The 14,991-nt window shown below is 44.8% G+C and overlaps 1 protein-coding gene and 1 pseudogene across 1 annotated transcript; one reads left to right on the top strand and one right to left on the bottom strand.

Moving 5' to 3' along the window:
* Nucleotides 1–4,046: 4,046 nt before the first annotated feature.
* Nucleotides 4,047–8,712, top strand: LOC101767562. Its single transcript, XM_004962412.4, has 6 exons — nucleotides 4,047–4,391; nucleotides 4,704–4,880; nucleotides 5,224–5,349; nucleotides 5,833–6,012; nucleotides 6,226–6,390; nucleotides 8,099–8,712. The coding sequence occupies exons 1-6, from the start codon at nucleotides 4,170–4,172 to the stop codon at nucleotides 8,432–8,434; spliced, it is 1,206 nt and encodes a 401-aa protein (XP_004962469.1). The 5' UTR covers nucleotides 4,047–4,169; the 3' UTR covers nucleotides 8,435–8,712.
* A 915-nt stretch (nucleotides 8,713–9,627) lies between these two features.
* Nucleotides 9,628–10,109, bottom strand: LOC106804228 (annotated as a pseudogene).
* Between the last annotated feature and the right edge of the window lie 4,882 nt (nucleotides 10,110–14,991).

Raw genomic sequence — 14,991 nt, 5'->3', positions numbered from 1 at the left:
GACTATATATCTGGGCATGGTGGCAGTATTTCCTTCTATATCTTCAAGGATATCCTAGAAAATGATGATTCCTTGTAGGAATTTCTCATCAGATCCAGTTATTAATGCATGACCTCATCCTTTGTATATATTGTGAACCCCAGTCCATGTTATTGGTTTGAAAACAGGTTCGTGCACGTTATTGGTTCACGTCGTCGAGCAATGCCCAATCCATTATTTATTTGTTTTTTCTGCTGATGCGGGGAGGTTCCTGATCAACAGATGGATGGGTACACTGATGTGCCAGCACCATTGTTGCTGCTGGTGACATCTGCTTTCCCTCTTTCTCTTTTTCTGAAAAAATAAAGATGCCGACCCCTTCCTAATTTCCATGGATGCCGACCCTTCCTATTTGTCCCTGCAAGATGTGTGCCTCTTTGCATATTATACAGATTACATACTTCAAGAAACATTTGATGTTTGTACCTGATTGTACCTACCCTTTTCCTACTTCTGCACCCTTCCTTCGTGTCAGATGCTTTGTTTATTATGTGCAAGAGGTTAGGCCATGAAAAATGTTTCTTTCGCTAGCCATAAGTGTGATTCATTCAAGTGAAACGAAGACAACTAAATGCAGATCACCTTTTTTCAGTGTTTGGAAATACAGTTAAGTACAAAGTTCCGTTCCTACTTCTAGGAACCTTATTGATCCAATCCATGGTTCTGGTGCTAACATATGATGAATGTGTGCCTAACTAAACCTCAATAGGTTCGTTATCTAACTGACCTCATTGACATGAGTTTAGGCACACTAATTATTAATTTACCTACAACTTCATCCACAAATTATACCCCTTGCTGAACCAGAAATACCTCATGTTCAGAAACACGTTACTTATTATGTGTATCATTGGAGTGCTCTTCCGGAACAAGGAAAGAATCCTATTTCAACTTTTGAATTGGCTGCAGTAGGGTAGTGACTTCAACATTATTAATTTATTGATGGGATGTTTGTTGTTACCTGATGTATGCTGAATTTTCTTTGAGACTACAAGGTTATTTGTTTCCCTAAACCAAAATATGTTTGTTCAGTTTATGTTTCGTTCATATATCAGGTTGCTCATTAGATATATTTTAATAACATTTATTAGGTGCAATGATCTTTATCCTCAAATATTATGATTATTTCAGATTATGAATGTACTGTCAATGATCATGCCTTCATTGATGGTGCTAAAAAGATCTCAGCTGAACCAGGTAGGGAAGAGCTTGTACTCATCAATGATGTCCCGGTGAATAGGAATCAAATGGAGTGCTTATTTTATCGAAATGGATACCTGTATGACGAGGTAATAACCCCGAGTATAAACTTATAGCAACAAAAATCTTTTTTATATTGAGAAATTATTCATGGTTGATTTTTTGCAGGTCATAAATGCATATATCCACCTATTGCGGACTCAACATAATATGATAAATAGGCCAGGTGGTACATGCTACCTAGAAAATACAAGTATGACTGAGTTAATGAAGGGGGATGGTGAACAAAAACGGAACCCGTGGTTCTTCAGAAGTTCCACGGTTGGCTGAAATGGTATTATCATACTTGCAACATGATATGGTAACTATTATTTCAACATTATGATATATAATTCAATTACCCAATATCCGTTCCGTGATTGACATTACGTTTTTAATACTTGATAGCTGTTCTTACCAATAAATATAAAAGATACACACTGGTATCTTGCTGTAGTGAATGCGCGAAGGCGTAAGATACATGTGTTAGATTCCTTTCGAACATTGTTTGGGCTCAAAGATCTCAAAAATACCGTGAGTTTTTGCTATCTTGGATATTTGTATTTTTTTTGCAAATTGAACATACTAATTAACCAGTACATGTACAAATATTGAGGATCCCACTATCCCATAGCGGTCAAAATTCCTAAAAGGGTGTCTGCTATGTATATTTAATTCAACCAAAAAAACCATTGTTAACTGTAGAACAAATAAAATAAAATTATAATATACTTGTGTTTCTTACGAATGGGTAGTTGGATTCACTCTCTTGCAGTTTTTTTAGGTATTTACCTTTTCAGAGTTATGATTTTGAAGATTTTTAATCTATGGTTGAAGAAATTGTCAAGCAAGCGCCAGAACCAAACCTGATATGGGTGGGTTCTATTTAGCACTATTTTCTTTGTTTTCTATATATTAGTTGCAGATGTCAAGAATAGAGTTTAGGATGCATGGTGATCACTATTACTACTTTGGTCAGTGGATGGATACTTCACTTTTCTAAGTTCCTATTGCTAGCACTCACAGTATGAGATAATTGATTGCACGGCACCAAAGATGAATCAAGCAGTAAGAATATAATTCCGGATCGCAACAAATTTCAGATGTGTTGTGCAGGCGTGACTTAGGACTAACAAAAGTCAAAAGTAACAGGTGTGAAGTGCAGCATTTAAAAGAGTTATGATGCGCAAATCAATGCCACTTGAGAAGAACATAAAAGAGTTTCTAATTTTATTCTGATTTAACATGGTATTTGATACAGCTAGGGAGCATTATTTTCCATATGAAAAAAATACAATTTTTTCCAGTCTCGGTATTGAGGAGTATCATTGTATAATTAATTCTTTTGGTAATATCAGCTTGCATACTTAAGTTTGCCTCTATTATTTCTTTTATCAGCTTGCATACTTGGACATTCCAATAAACTGTGGACGAATTGATATTTGATGGCTTTCTGAGTTTAATATTACTGAATGACTCTTGTTTACCGAGTGGTAGCTTTATCTGGTGTGTCTATGATAAAGCTTTTCAACTTGGGAATGAGCAACAATCCAATTAAATGTACACCAAATTTGCCCAACAATAGTAATACTTGTTTGCACACAGTATTGCACTTTTACTATGTAATAATCTCCAGCTATGTAATACAGGGACGTAGGTTCTGCAAAAGTGTTCTATCAAAACAGAATATCTCATAAAGATATATGGTATATACTACTTCCCTACCAATGATATTTTGAACAAGATTGAATGCTCATCAAGATATATAGGCCCCGTTTTCTTCCACTGACTTATTTTTAGCACCCGTCGCATCGAATGTTTAGATACTAATTAGGAGTACTAAACGTAGACTATTTACAAAACCCATTACATAAGACGCGGCTAAACGGCGAGACGAATCTATTAAGCCTAATTAGTCCATGATTTGACAAAGTGTTGCTACAGTAAATATTTGCTAATGATGGATTAATTAGGCTTAATTAGGGCTTACTACATTCGTCTCGCAGTTTAGCCTCCGCTTATGTAATTGGTTTTGTAAATAGTCTACGTTTAATACTCCTAATTAGTATCTAAACATTCGATGTGACACGTGCTAAAAATAAGTCACCGGAAGAAAACGCCCCCATATACTGCTTACCTACCAATATGAATTCTCCTAATTGTTCCATAATTATACTTATTTTCAACGGGTATTGCAATATGTTTTATTGTCTGTAGCAAAGCACGGGCACGATCCTAGTAACAAGTATAATTATTAAGTTTTTAGTCTTGTAACTTGTGCAATAAACTATGCGTTGAGATTAGCCTCAGCATAAATATAACTAATTATAAAAAATCTCCTTATAAAGAATTTGCCGAGTTGAATCACTCCACCGGCAGCGGCTGCGTGTGTGTGCGAACGCGAAGACCGCGAGGCGCGAGGGGCCACGTGAACGAGCCAGTTGCTGCTGCGCCTCGGATCGAGTTCGAGTCCAACCCAGCCCTTGTTCACTTCCCACAAAACTCCTAACTTTGGCACTATGCAAAAAGAAGATTCCCCATCACATCAAACTTGCGGTACATGTATGGAGTACTAAATGTAGACGAAATCAAAAACTAATTGCACAGTTTTGTTGTACTTTGCGAGACGAATCTTTTGAGCCTAATTAGTCAATATTTGGACAATAATTCACAAATACAAACGAAACGCTACCTACAGTAATTTGGCACCTCCCAAATTCACCAAGTAAACAAGGGCCCAACTCCATCCCGTCTGCACTCTGCGCTGCAGTGGTGCCTCGAGTCCACGCCGTACCTGACGACGCGTCTCATCTCGCCACACCGCTGGCATAGGAACGCGCGCACCGCCCCGGCGACCGCCTACCACCGCGCGGGCCTGCCTCGCCGCCGCGATGGCCTACCGCCGGAAGCCCCAGCCCCAGCCGCCGCCCTCCTTCGAGCACCACCACCCGCCGTCCGTGGGCCCCGCCTCCCCGGACTCCCTCGCCGCGCAGGCCATGCGCGCCTCCGCCGCGCACCGGGACGCCTCCTCCATCGCCTCCGCCTACTCCTCCTCGGCCTCGGCGGCCGCCCGCCGGAGCCACCACGAGCCCTCCGTCTCCACCCCGTCCCCGGTAAGCCGCGCCGCGCCCCTTTTCTCTCGCTTATTCCTCTGCGGTTTCGCCTCTAGATGCGCTGGGGTCGGATCTGGCAGCCACAGCGACGAAGGGGGTTCTCGGAATTCTTGATTGGTAGTTCGGTCAGGCGAACGGATCATTTTTTGCCTAGGCGTAGAACCATCAAATTCGAGTAGGATTGACCGACTGTTGCACGACTTTCCCAGCTCGTCGCTGAAAACTGCTGCTATTCGTGTCTTGGGGCTCCCCCAAGTGGGCAAACTGTTTGTCTAGTGTTCAGGACTGATGTTTGTTTTCGTTCCGGTATAGGATTCTTCGGCCTATGAATACACGTCCATGAAGAGCTTGAACGAGGCCAAGTACGGATTCTGGGGTGCCCTTGCGCGGAAGGCAAAGTCGCTTCTTGACGAGGATGGCTCCCCGGGGCAGCACGAATCGCCAGCGGGGCAGCAGTCACTGAGAGATGGTGCGTCAGTCGGTGTCCAGGTGGGGATCTGTAATCCTCCTGCCATTATGTTTGCCTTAATTGATCACTTGGGTGCTAAATTTAAGTTAAACTCCTTGTCATGTAATTGAAGCTACTTCATATCTGTACCGATGGTTACTTTAATAGATCTAGTAGTACAGTCTAAGCTTTCAATTTCTGCTTTCAAGCTTGACAGTGGCAGTGCTTTCAATTACTACGATGAAGAGCTATATATTTTAGTTACAATCATGCTTTACTCTGTAAATCTTTGTTTCTGATTCACTGCCAACCACCGTCATCATTAAACTTAGTTCCTTTTTGAGATGTTCATGTGGGACACTGATGTTTCTCATGATGCTGCAGCATCCACGTTCACAGCAATTGCCAGGAGAGACATGGAAATCTGAGACACCTCCATCTCAGAAGAGATCTGAGGCCATAACTTCCTCCCTTAACTATATTGGAGGCACAATAAAAAACGCACTTGAAGTAAGTTGCTGTATCAATTTTTCTTCCGTTTACCCAAAAAAGAATAACCTGAAAGTAGATACATTAGTGTCGATTCTATGTTTCACAAGATCAACGTTATTCTGCACCAAGAATTGATAAAATGTTGCATATCCAGTGTAATATGTGGGAAAGGAAATTCCTTGCTTTTCCTTTTCTTTTGCTCCATAGTTGGTCTATTTCCTGCTGTAGCAAGTGTCACCAAGCTTATTACTTGTGATTGTTTGGTTGCATTTGTGGGTTGATTTATCCTTTGGTTACACCACTTTTTGTTGTTGACATTCTATCTGCACTGAGAATTAGTTAAAGTTATATATCTTTACCATGTTGTTTTATTTCCTACAAATGCAATGTCAACAAAGTTGTTAGTTGTGAATTTTTTTCTTGACTAGATTTATGATTAAAATATCCTTATGTTATGTCAGATCCTGTTGTTGATTCATGCTGTGTACTGTATTTTGTCAGGAAGGTCGGACCATTGTAGAGAATAAAACAGCCGACATTATTCAGGAGACGCGTAAACTGAACGTAAGAAGAAAAGGAACCGTTTCAAATACACAAGGAGAAGCTGGTCACAAACTTACTCAAAGATATCTTCCTCAAAATCCGCTTGACCATGAAACTCAGTTGAAGGCATCTCGCGACGTAAGGTGGCAAATATGTGTCACTAGATATGTTGCTTCAGTGCTCCATTTAGCATGTTCGAATCCACAGTACGAAAAAATGCCAAATTTATTTTGCTTGGCTGGGACAAGGAACACAATAATTTTCATTTGCTTGATAACAGTAAATTTGGCTCTCATTGTGCCATCTTTTTAGGTATGACTGAATTAATGTCTCCATCTTTTACCCATACAGGTTGCGAATGCCATGGCTGCAAAAGCAAAGTTGCTATTGCGCGAGCTGAAAACAGTGAAGGCAGATTTGGCATTTGCAAAAGAACGTTGTGCTCAGCTTGAAGAAGAGAATAAAATGCTGCGAGAAAGTTATGACAAGGGTGATAATCCAGAAGATGATGATCTGGTTAGTCTTTCTTTGGAGAAAAAACAAGAAACTTAAAAAAATCATTAGGATTATTGATTGCTTAAATTGTCTCTAGAAATGTATTTTGGCTACTCCATCCACATTTTAAATTCCTACTAAAGTACTATAGCCTATTTATTTTCTTACGTTGTTGTCCAGTTCTTTTAAGAAAACTTAGTGGCTATTGATAATCATTAGGAAATTATCTCAACACTGGGTGCAACTTCCTTGAGTATCATAAATTACATGTTCAATTTATGCTTTGTTATGGAAGGAGTCAAGGAGCTTTCCAATTCTCATGCTGTTTCTCATAGTTCCTAGCCAAGAGAGGGTTTTACTCTGAAGCTACATGATTTCAGACTTCAAAAATCCTAACTACTAGTACTAGTTGCTCATAGTTCGCAATGAATTAAACTTGCTTTGGCCTTATCTGTTGAATCAGTCAGTACACAGCCAGCAGCTCTGTGCAACCCATTAGCTTTGTCATAGCCCCTTTAGAGATCCCAGCTGGGCCTGCACCTTAGCTACAACTCTGCTCAGGCTACACTGTGCCTTCAGCTTTGCCACTTGCCTAAATGAGCCTTGCAGATGCATGTGTAGTCGTGTAATCATGTGCTTGTATTTGCATCACAGCCTTATTTGCTGTCACCCTCCTTGTTCAAATTTGAATCAATTCGTTGAGCCGGTTTAAAGTCATGTTTTCAGCATTTTGCCACCAACTATTTTTTTTCAAGTAGTAGTACTTCCTCCGTACAAAATTATACGGCATATTTTGTTACATTAGGACAAGACTTTGACCACTAATTCTCTATACATAATTTTTGGAATACAAAACTGATGTTATTAGATTTCAATTCAAAAGTACTTACGGTTCGTATCACAACATGGTAATGGAGTAATTTTTAGTCAAAGCGTTGTCCTAAGGAAACAAAAATATGCCATGTACTTTTTAACAGATTTAGCTTTTAGCAATATTCATGAAGACAATATGGGTTCATGCGAAACAGCTATTAACTTTGTGTGACTATGTACTTTAGATGTTTGCTCCACTTAGCTTCAATGAAATTATTGAACCAACAATTAGTCCCTAGAAGCTTTTTTTTCTCTTGGCTCTGCTCAATAAAATACATATAGAGAATTTTATCCATGTTCGGTCTAATTACATTTCACGCAAACTTGTGGTTCATAATTGTTATATGATTAAACTTCTTCTATATCACCTAGCAAAAGAAACCCATTGTGTAATGTTTACCAAAGAACCATGCACAGTTTGAGTATAGCTACCATATACCGCATCTTTTTAGGCAACGAGTTCATAGACCAAGTAGTTTTGGAACATAAGGTGGAACACGAATAACAAAATATCACTTTGATTTGGCCCCTCCTGGCACTGGCAGGCAATACATTTATTTATCAGTTATTTTGAATAGCAGCTACCCCCATGAAAAATAAAAAGAAACACGATAGGTTTGTGTGATCAACAAGTGGGCCTGGCGTGTTAAGCACACTGGAAATGATGGTGGCTTATAGAATGGTTTTGTAAAACTTTCAAATAATAATCTGGTTCGAAATTGCTTTGTAGAAATTTTGCGACTAGAGAAGTAGCATTTGTAAAGTTTAATATGAACTTATATGTCTAACTTAATGGACAGGGTTCTAAGTCGACCTGCTACTGTGGTTGACCATACATTGTTCATTGCTTTTGCAGATCCGCCTCCAGTTAGAGACGCTATTAGCAGAGAAGGCACGGCTAGCACATGAGAACTCTGTATATGCTCGAGAAAACAGATTCCTGCGAGAAATAGTCGAGTACCACCAATTGACTATGCAGGATGTCATATATGTAGACGAAGGCATCGAAGAGGTCACCGAAGTGTACCCTACACAAGTATTACCCCGTACTGGATCAAGTGTTGGTCGTGCATCCACTCCAGCTACACCTAAACCTGCTCCATCATCAACATCCATTGTTGTACCAGAATCTTGCCCCGTTGTACCAGCTTCTCCAAAGTCCCTTCTGCGGGCTTCCTCTCTGAGCAATTGAGCAATAGAGCAAGCCCGCTGCCTCCAACCATCGCAGAAGAGCAACGAGGTGGTTGGTGGTGGGACGATACATTTTATACTGCCATTGTTCTTGTAATCAAGTACCCACGGTTGTCATGCCTGTGTGTTGTTGCTATTGAGCTGTGGCCAAATGTCAAGAACCGTGTTCGTGCTTGGGATGCTTGTACTATCTATGTAACTTATACGAGTGACTATTTTGCGTCTTCAGTTCTGTACTGTTTTGTGTCAGTGCCAGATTTTACGTTTCTTGCTGTCCCAGATCGAGTTGTAGTGATTCGTCATGGGAATGTCCTTGCAAATGTGTTTCAGTTAGAATGCATGACAATGGGCTGAAAGGTGAAGACCTGATGGCCAGACAAATACTTTCATGATGTTCAAGAGGGAGAAGATTGATTAAGTATAAAATACCAAATGTCCGTTTTAGCAGCCTTTGGTTTGTAGCAAATATAGTAAATATGACTTGCATGACAAACAATCATGGGATCAGATTATTGTCAACTCTTCAGTTTCAAAACCAAAACGCTTTAAAAATCTCAAATGTGAAAAATATATTTACACAAATAAAATGAATCATATACATAGAACTACTCTCTCCATTTTTATTTATAAGGCTTATTTGTTTCACTAGGACAAACATTTAACAAGCAATTACTTCATCATTATTTTTTTTATGGCGCAGACTCGATCTTGTGATCGTAGTTTTGTATCACAAATGAGAAATTAAAGGATGTTGGGCAAAGCCTTGCCCTAACAACGAAATAAGCCTAGTAAGAAAACAATGGGGGTATAATTTAAACATTTCAAATATCTAGTTAAATTAAAACCAACCACAAATGCAAGGAAGCAGTATAAAAGCCACTCTTTGGACAACATTTGGTAATCGCAGCAGTGATGGTCGGAAAATTACATGTCACATCATCAGGTAGTACATGCAAACAGTATTACTAATTCAGTTCCTATTTGCACAAAAACTGGAGCGTCAGTCTAAAAACAACAAATTTTGTGACAGTACTACTGATTTAACTTGTTCCTTTCGAGAAAAGCTAGCCACATGTGATGTTTCCAATATTAACGTTCAATGGAATATTTCGATAGCCATTCATGTGGCCTGCTAGTTCTCATCCCACGATTCAATCTAATGCTACTGTACTTCATCAATGAAACAAGCACAAATTAGATTGTTGGTAGTGGCACGGTACCTAACACGAGCACCCTAAGTGACAGATCACCTCCTCTTCCTCAAACATGAAAGCACACACATGTCCGGCTTCGATACAGTTGTTCTTGACGAAGAGGGGCCATCCGTCAAGAAGCCTTAATTCTCCATGGATCATCGAGAAGTTGAGCTTACTTCCAAACAGGTTGTTGCCCGCAAAAACCTGGGTCTCGCACCCATAGGTACCCAGACGGGGGAATATGTAGCGCTTACTGAACTCTCTCGAGAATGCCTACAAAACAATACCAGAGGCACAAGGCAATCAGCAGCACGTTATGTTTTGGCATGCTTAGGTGCTGCACAGAATGTACCATCTGTCTCATGACAACATTAGACCTCTTCATGGTGCAAATGTATGCTGGAATGCCAGAGCTGCAGGTGCGCGACAAACTAAGCACAGCTCCTTCTTGCTTTGGCGTGAGTCTTGTGCTGTCGCCATACCATAGGTTAGGTTCTGCCTCTACAAAATGGAAGGTGTGATCAGTTTTTTCTTTGTGTATAGTCTAATGCCCTCATGTTTCTTATTATGCAAGAAATAAACATTAAAACAACATCTTATCTTAACTGCATGGAGCTGAATTAAATTCTTCAGCAATCAGCATCAAGAATTTCATTGGCCCTCTCTAAGTACAATGATTGGAGTGCATTTGTGCTTTACTCAATGCATTCAATTTTCTTGACTGCTGTAAAACTGGTCACTTCCTCTGCCTTATTTCGCCGTTACATATTATATTCCAAATTGTGATGGATTTAAAAATGATCCAGTTGCGAGTCAAGACACCAAGTCTATCGTAGAACCCCCAAAAAAACTGCACTAATCAGGTCACCTCATAGGCTCCGACAACCTGGAATCTATCAATTAACCTTTTTTTACGTCATCGCACTGAAGCATTGAATTAATACAGACTAATCAGACAGAAACGACTTGATAACAAATAATTTATTTACCTATACAAGATTTTACATTTCACCAGGCTTTGATCATTGGCACCAAAGTTAGTACTAACCAGTGTCACAGTGTTTGCCCAAAAATGATCTTTTCCATTAACCACAAAGGGCAGTTTGGGGTGCATATATAGGCCAACCATGGTTTGGTAGCTTAGAAGCTAAGCAAACCATCTAAAGAGTATCTAAGTAGATAAGTGCACATAGGCATATAGATAAATAGATAGATAGCACACCCAACACACACATGACTTAGTCTATCAATCTCCCCCTAAATCTTGCATGTCAGCAGCTGGACCATCCCAATTCTAGAGCAAAGTTCCTAGAACTTGATCCTTTCAAGGGACTTGGTGAGGAGGTTGGCGAGTTGGTCCTTAGTGTTGATGTAGTTCGTCCTAACACTCCCTTCCTCCAAGCAACCTTGGATGAAGTGGTACTTCACTCTGATGTGCTTGTTTTGCTCGTGGAAGGCCGGATTATTCGCCAGAGCCAAAGCAGACTTGTTGTCCACCCTGATCTCCACTGCTTCAGTGTCCTTGCCAAAGGGCCTGAGTTGAAGCGGAAGAAGCAGTGATATACTCGGCCTCACAGCTGGACAGGGCCACCACCTGGTGGTTAACCGACTGCCAGCTAATGAGGCACTTGCCAAGGGAGAAGAGCATCCTGCTCGTACTCTTGCTGGTGTTGATGTCGCCGGCGTGGTTGCTATCACTATAGCCGATGAAGTGTGCTGCCCCGGGACACCTGGATTAGTGGAGGCAGTACTCGAGAGTCCTCGCAACATAGCGGAGGATCCTCCTGATAGCCTGTTGGTGCTCCGTCGTCGGTCGCTGCATGAGCCGACTGACATAGCCGACGGAGAACACCAAGTTCGGCCGCATGTGGGCAAGGTAGCGAAGGCTCGCCACAAGGCACCGGTACTATGTAGCATCCACCTCCTCAACCGTGTTGTCGCAGCTCAGCTTTAGCCTCTCCTCCATCGCAGTGAGAGCCGGGTTGCAATCGGTGAGCTCACCCAGCTCAACGATGGGCTTGGCGTAGGCAGTCTGTCGGAGTGTGATGCCGGAATCATCTTAGTGCACCTCGATCCCTAGGTAGAAGGAGAGAGGCCCCAAGTCGCTCATCTGGAAGGTGGCCTTCATCTTCTTCTTGAACGCTTCCACCTCCTCATCCTTGGTGCTCGTGATCACCAAATCTTTGACGTAGACACCCACCAGCAGGGCATTACCTCCGTTGTCCCACTGGTAGCTTGGCATTCCAAGCTCGCGGTGCCTACCGCAAGCCATACAGGGCCTTGCACAGGCGCAACAACTTGTCCTCCTTGCCGGGGATGATGAATCCCAGCGGCTAGTGGACATAGACCTCATCCTTCAAGTCGCCGTTGAGAAACGCCGACTTGACATCCATGTGGTAGATGCGCTAGCCCTCCTGGGCTGCTAGCGCAAGGAGGAGATGCACGGACTCCATCCATGCAACAGGAGCAAAGGCATCATCGAAGTCGACCCTCTCCTGCTGCACGAACCCACGTGCCACCAAGCGAGCCTTGTGCTTGACAATAGCACCAGCTTCATCCTTCTTCAGCTTGTACACCCACTTAAGGGTGATCGCGTGGTGACCGGGAGGAAAATCAGCTAGCTCCTAAGTCTGGTTCTTCTCAACAGCTTCCATCTCCAGCTTCGTCGCAGCACGCTATGCCGCGTGTCCCTCAGCCTCAGCAAAGGAGCGAGGCTCACCGTCATCATACGCGAGGTACAACTCCACCTCCAAGTCGTGAGACACTAGTCTTGGCACGGCTAGTTACCAAGAATGTCCTCCATGGTGCGATACCTCAGAGGCTTGCCGTCGTGGTACAGGTCGACGCAGTCCTCGTCGTGAGAGAGCAAAGTGGCAAACTCCACCAGGCTATGCTCGTCGTGAGCTGATGCTGGTGTAGGCATGCCCGGAGAAGTAGCTGCCGGTGTAGGAGAGTGTGGCGTGGCCAGCTGTGGTAGTGGCGGTGGAGAGCTTGACACAGTCGGAGTAGTACTTGCCAGAGTCGGTAGATACCCAGGGACTGGGGTAGGCACCCTCGGCAAAAAAGAGTTGCCCACTCCTCCAGTTCCCTCAAAGTGGACGTAGTCGACAGTGAAGTAGTCGTACGTCGGAGTCGAGCCGTCATCCACCATCTTGCCCCACGCCCAACCTCACTCTTCGTCGAACACAACATCGCACGCCATGCGCACACGCTGTGTCTCCGGGTCGAGGATGCGGTAGGCCTTCACCCCCTCAGCGTAACCGATGAACACCCTTGAGGTGCTCCTATCTTTGATGTGGCTCAGCTCCTTGACGTACGCGAGGCAGCCGAAGACGCGAAGCTGGGGGACCACCGGCTTACACCCATGCCAAGACTCATATGGTGTCATACCATCAAGAGCCTTGGTGCGCGAGCGGTTGAGGATGTGGACAGCCGTCAGCACTGCCTCTCCTCAAAAGATGGCTAGCATCCTCCTCTGCTTGAGGAGGGCTCGGGCCATGGCAACCATCATTTGGTTTTGCCACACGACGACGCCGTTCTACTGCGGGGTGTACAACGTGGAGTAGTGGCGCTGAATCCCCTCGTCAGTGCAGTACGACGCGAACTCAGCCGCCGTGAACTCGCCGACGTTGTCAGTATGCAGCACGCGTAGCTTGCGGCCGCACTCATTCTCTGCAGCAGCTTGAACGTGCTTGATGGCATCCACAACAGCTCCCTTGGTGTCAAGGAGGACCACCCACATGTACCGGGAGACGTCATCGATGAGTAGTAGGAAGTAGCATCCCCCTCTAGGTGTAGCCGGCGTCACCAGCCCGCAGAGGTTGCTGTGCATGAGCTCGAGCCGCTCCTTGGCTCGGAAGCTCATCTGGCGAGCGAAAGGACGTCACTTCTGCTTCGTCACAATGCATGTGTCACAGAGCTGCTCCACATGGTCGACGCACGGCATGCCCCGCACCATCTCCTTGGTGCTAAGCCGCTTCAGGGCCTTGAAGTAGAGGTGCCCAAAGCGCTTGTGCCACCGCCAAGCCTCGTCGTCGCGGCAAGCAGCAAGGCAGAGGGGCTACGCCACCTCCGCATAGAGGACGTAGAGGCAGTTGCTCCCTCTCTCCACCTTGGCGAGTAGGCGCTGACGTCGATCCCAGATCCGAAGCACTCCGCCGTTGATCTGCACGCGCGAGCCACTCTCATCTAGCTGCCCAAGGCTGATGATTGAGTTTCTCAATGCGGGGCTGTAGAAGACTCCGGTGAGGAGTCGGTGCTCGCCAGTCTTGGCGACGAGAACGACAGAGCTGATGCCCTTGATGTCCATGGCCAAAGAGTCGCCGAACTTGACGGAACCATGTACGTCGACGTTCAGGTCATGAAGTACTCCCTACGCCCGGTCATGTGGTGCGTGGCACCACTTCCGAGGAACCAGCCATCGATCTTGTCGTCGCTGGTACCGTCACCGAGGAAGATGTGTGCGCGCGGCTCATCGAGGTGGAGGAGAGCCACCGTGGCCGATGCCGCTGGAAGTAGCTCGATGCTCCCGTGAGCCAGGAACGGAGCCGACTCCTCCTCCTCTGCACCCTACGTGACATGGGCCTGGTCGCGCCTCGGCTGGCGACACTCCCTAGCCTAGTGGCCAGTCCTGCCACAGTCATGGCATGTGTCGCCTTGTGCTGGCTTGCGCTCGCCGACGGTGCCACCCTGGGCGGCCTCCGCACGTGCCGCCCTTGGCGCCTTGCACAGCTTGCCGTGCTTGCAGCTGCCTGTCGAGGAAGAAGGCTCCCCTTCTTCCGCTCCCTCTAGCGGGTGAGCCACCTCTCCTCGGTGAGGTGGAGCTGACCACCGGTGGTGACATCCCCGCCAGAAGAAGGCTCGTTACGGTCGTCGACCACCTTGAGCTGCCCCGTTAGCTCCTCGGTCGACAACGCTGAGAGGTCAAACAACATCTCAATGGAGATAGTAAGCTGCAAGTACTTCTTCGGAACAACGTGCAGGAACTTCGCAACGTCTTTCTCCTCGTCGCCGTACTGCTCCAGCCACTACATTAGGCTGGAGAGGCGGAGGCCGAAGTCGTCGATGTCCTTGCCCAGCTTGAAAGCCAAATGATCCCACTCCTGCTGAAGCTTCTGCAGAGTGGACTTGCGGGCGCGGTCGCTGCCAACTCGGGCCGCAACGATAGCATCCCAGGCAGCCTTGGCAGTCCTCTTCCTCAAGAGGTTTGCCGCCATCTCCATTGGAACTGTGGCGAGCAACGCCACGAGCGCTCGCCGGTCCTCGTGGCTGTTGACGTCGCATCCCACATCTGCTGCACTTGGAGCTTCACCTTCATCACCGAACTCCATTCGATGTAGTTGGTCTTTGGTTCACCATCAGG

The sequence above is a fragment of the Setaria italica genome, chromosome III (assembly GCF_000263155.2).
Source record: "Setaria italica strain Yugu1 chromosome III, Setaria_italica_v2.0, whole genome shotgun sequence".
In the NCBI taxonomy this organism is placed as follows: Eukaryota; Viridiplantae; Streptophyta; class Magnoliopsida; order Poales; family Poaceae; genus Setaria; species Setaria italica.
This window is presented reverse-complemented; position numbering and strand designations above follow the sequence as displayed.

Coding starts and splice junctions, on each gene's coding strand:
- LOC101767562 (XM_004962412.4), top strand. CDS start 4,170: ATGGCCTACCGCCGGAAGCCCCAGCCCCAGCCGCCGCCCTCCTTCGAG. Junction 4,881..5,223: donor GTGCGTCAGTCGGTGTCCAG/GTGGGGATCTGT, acceptor ATGATGCTGCAG/CATCCACGTTCACAGCAATT. Junction 6,013..6,225: donor AGTTGAAGGCATCTCGCGAC/GTAAGGTGGCAA, acceptor TTACCCATACAG/GTTGCGAATGCCATGGCTGC.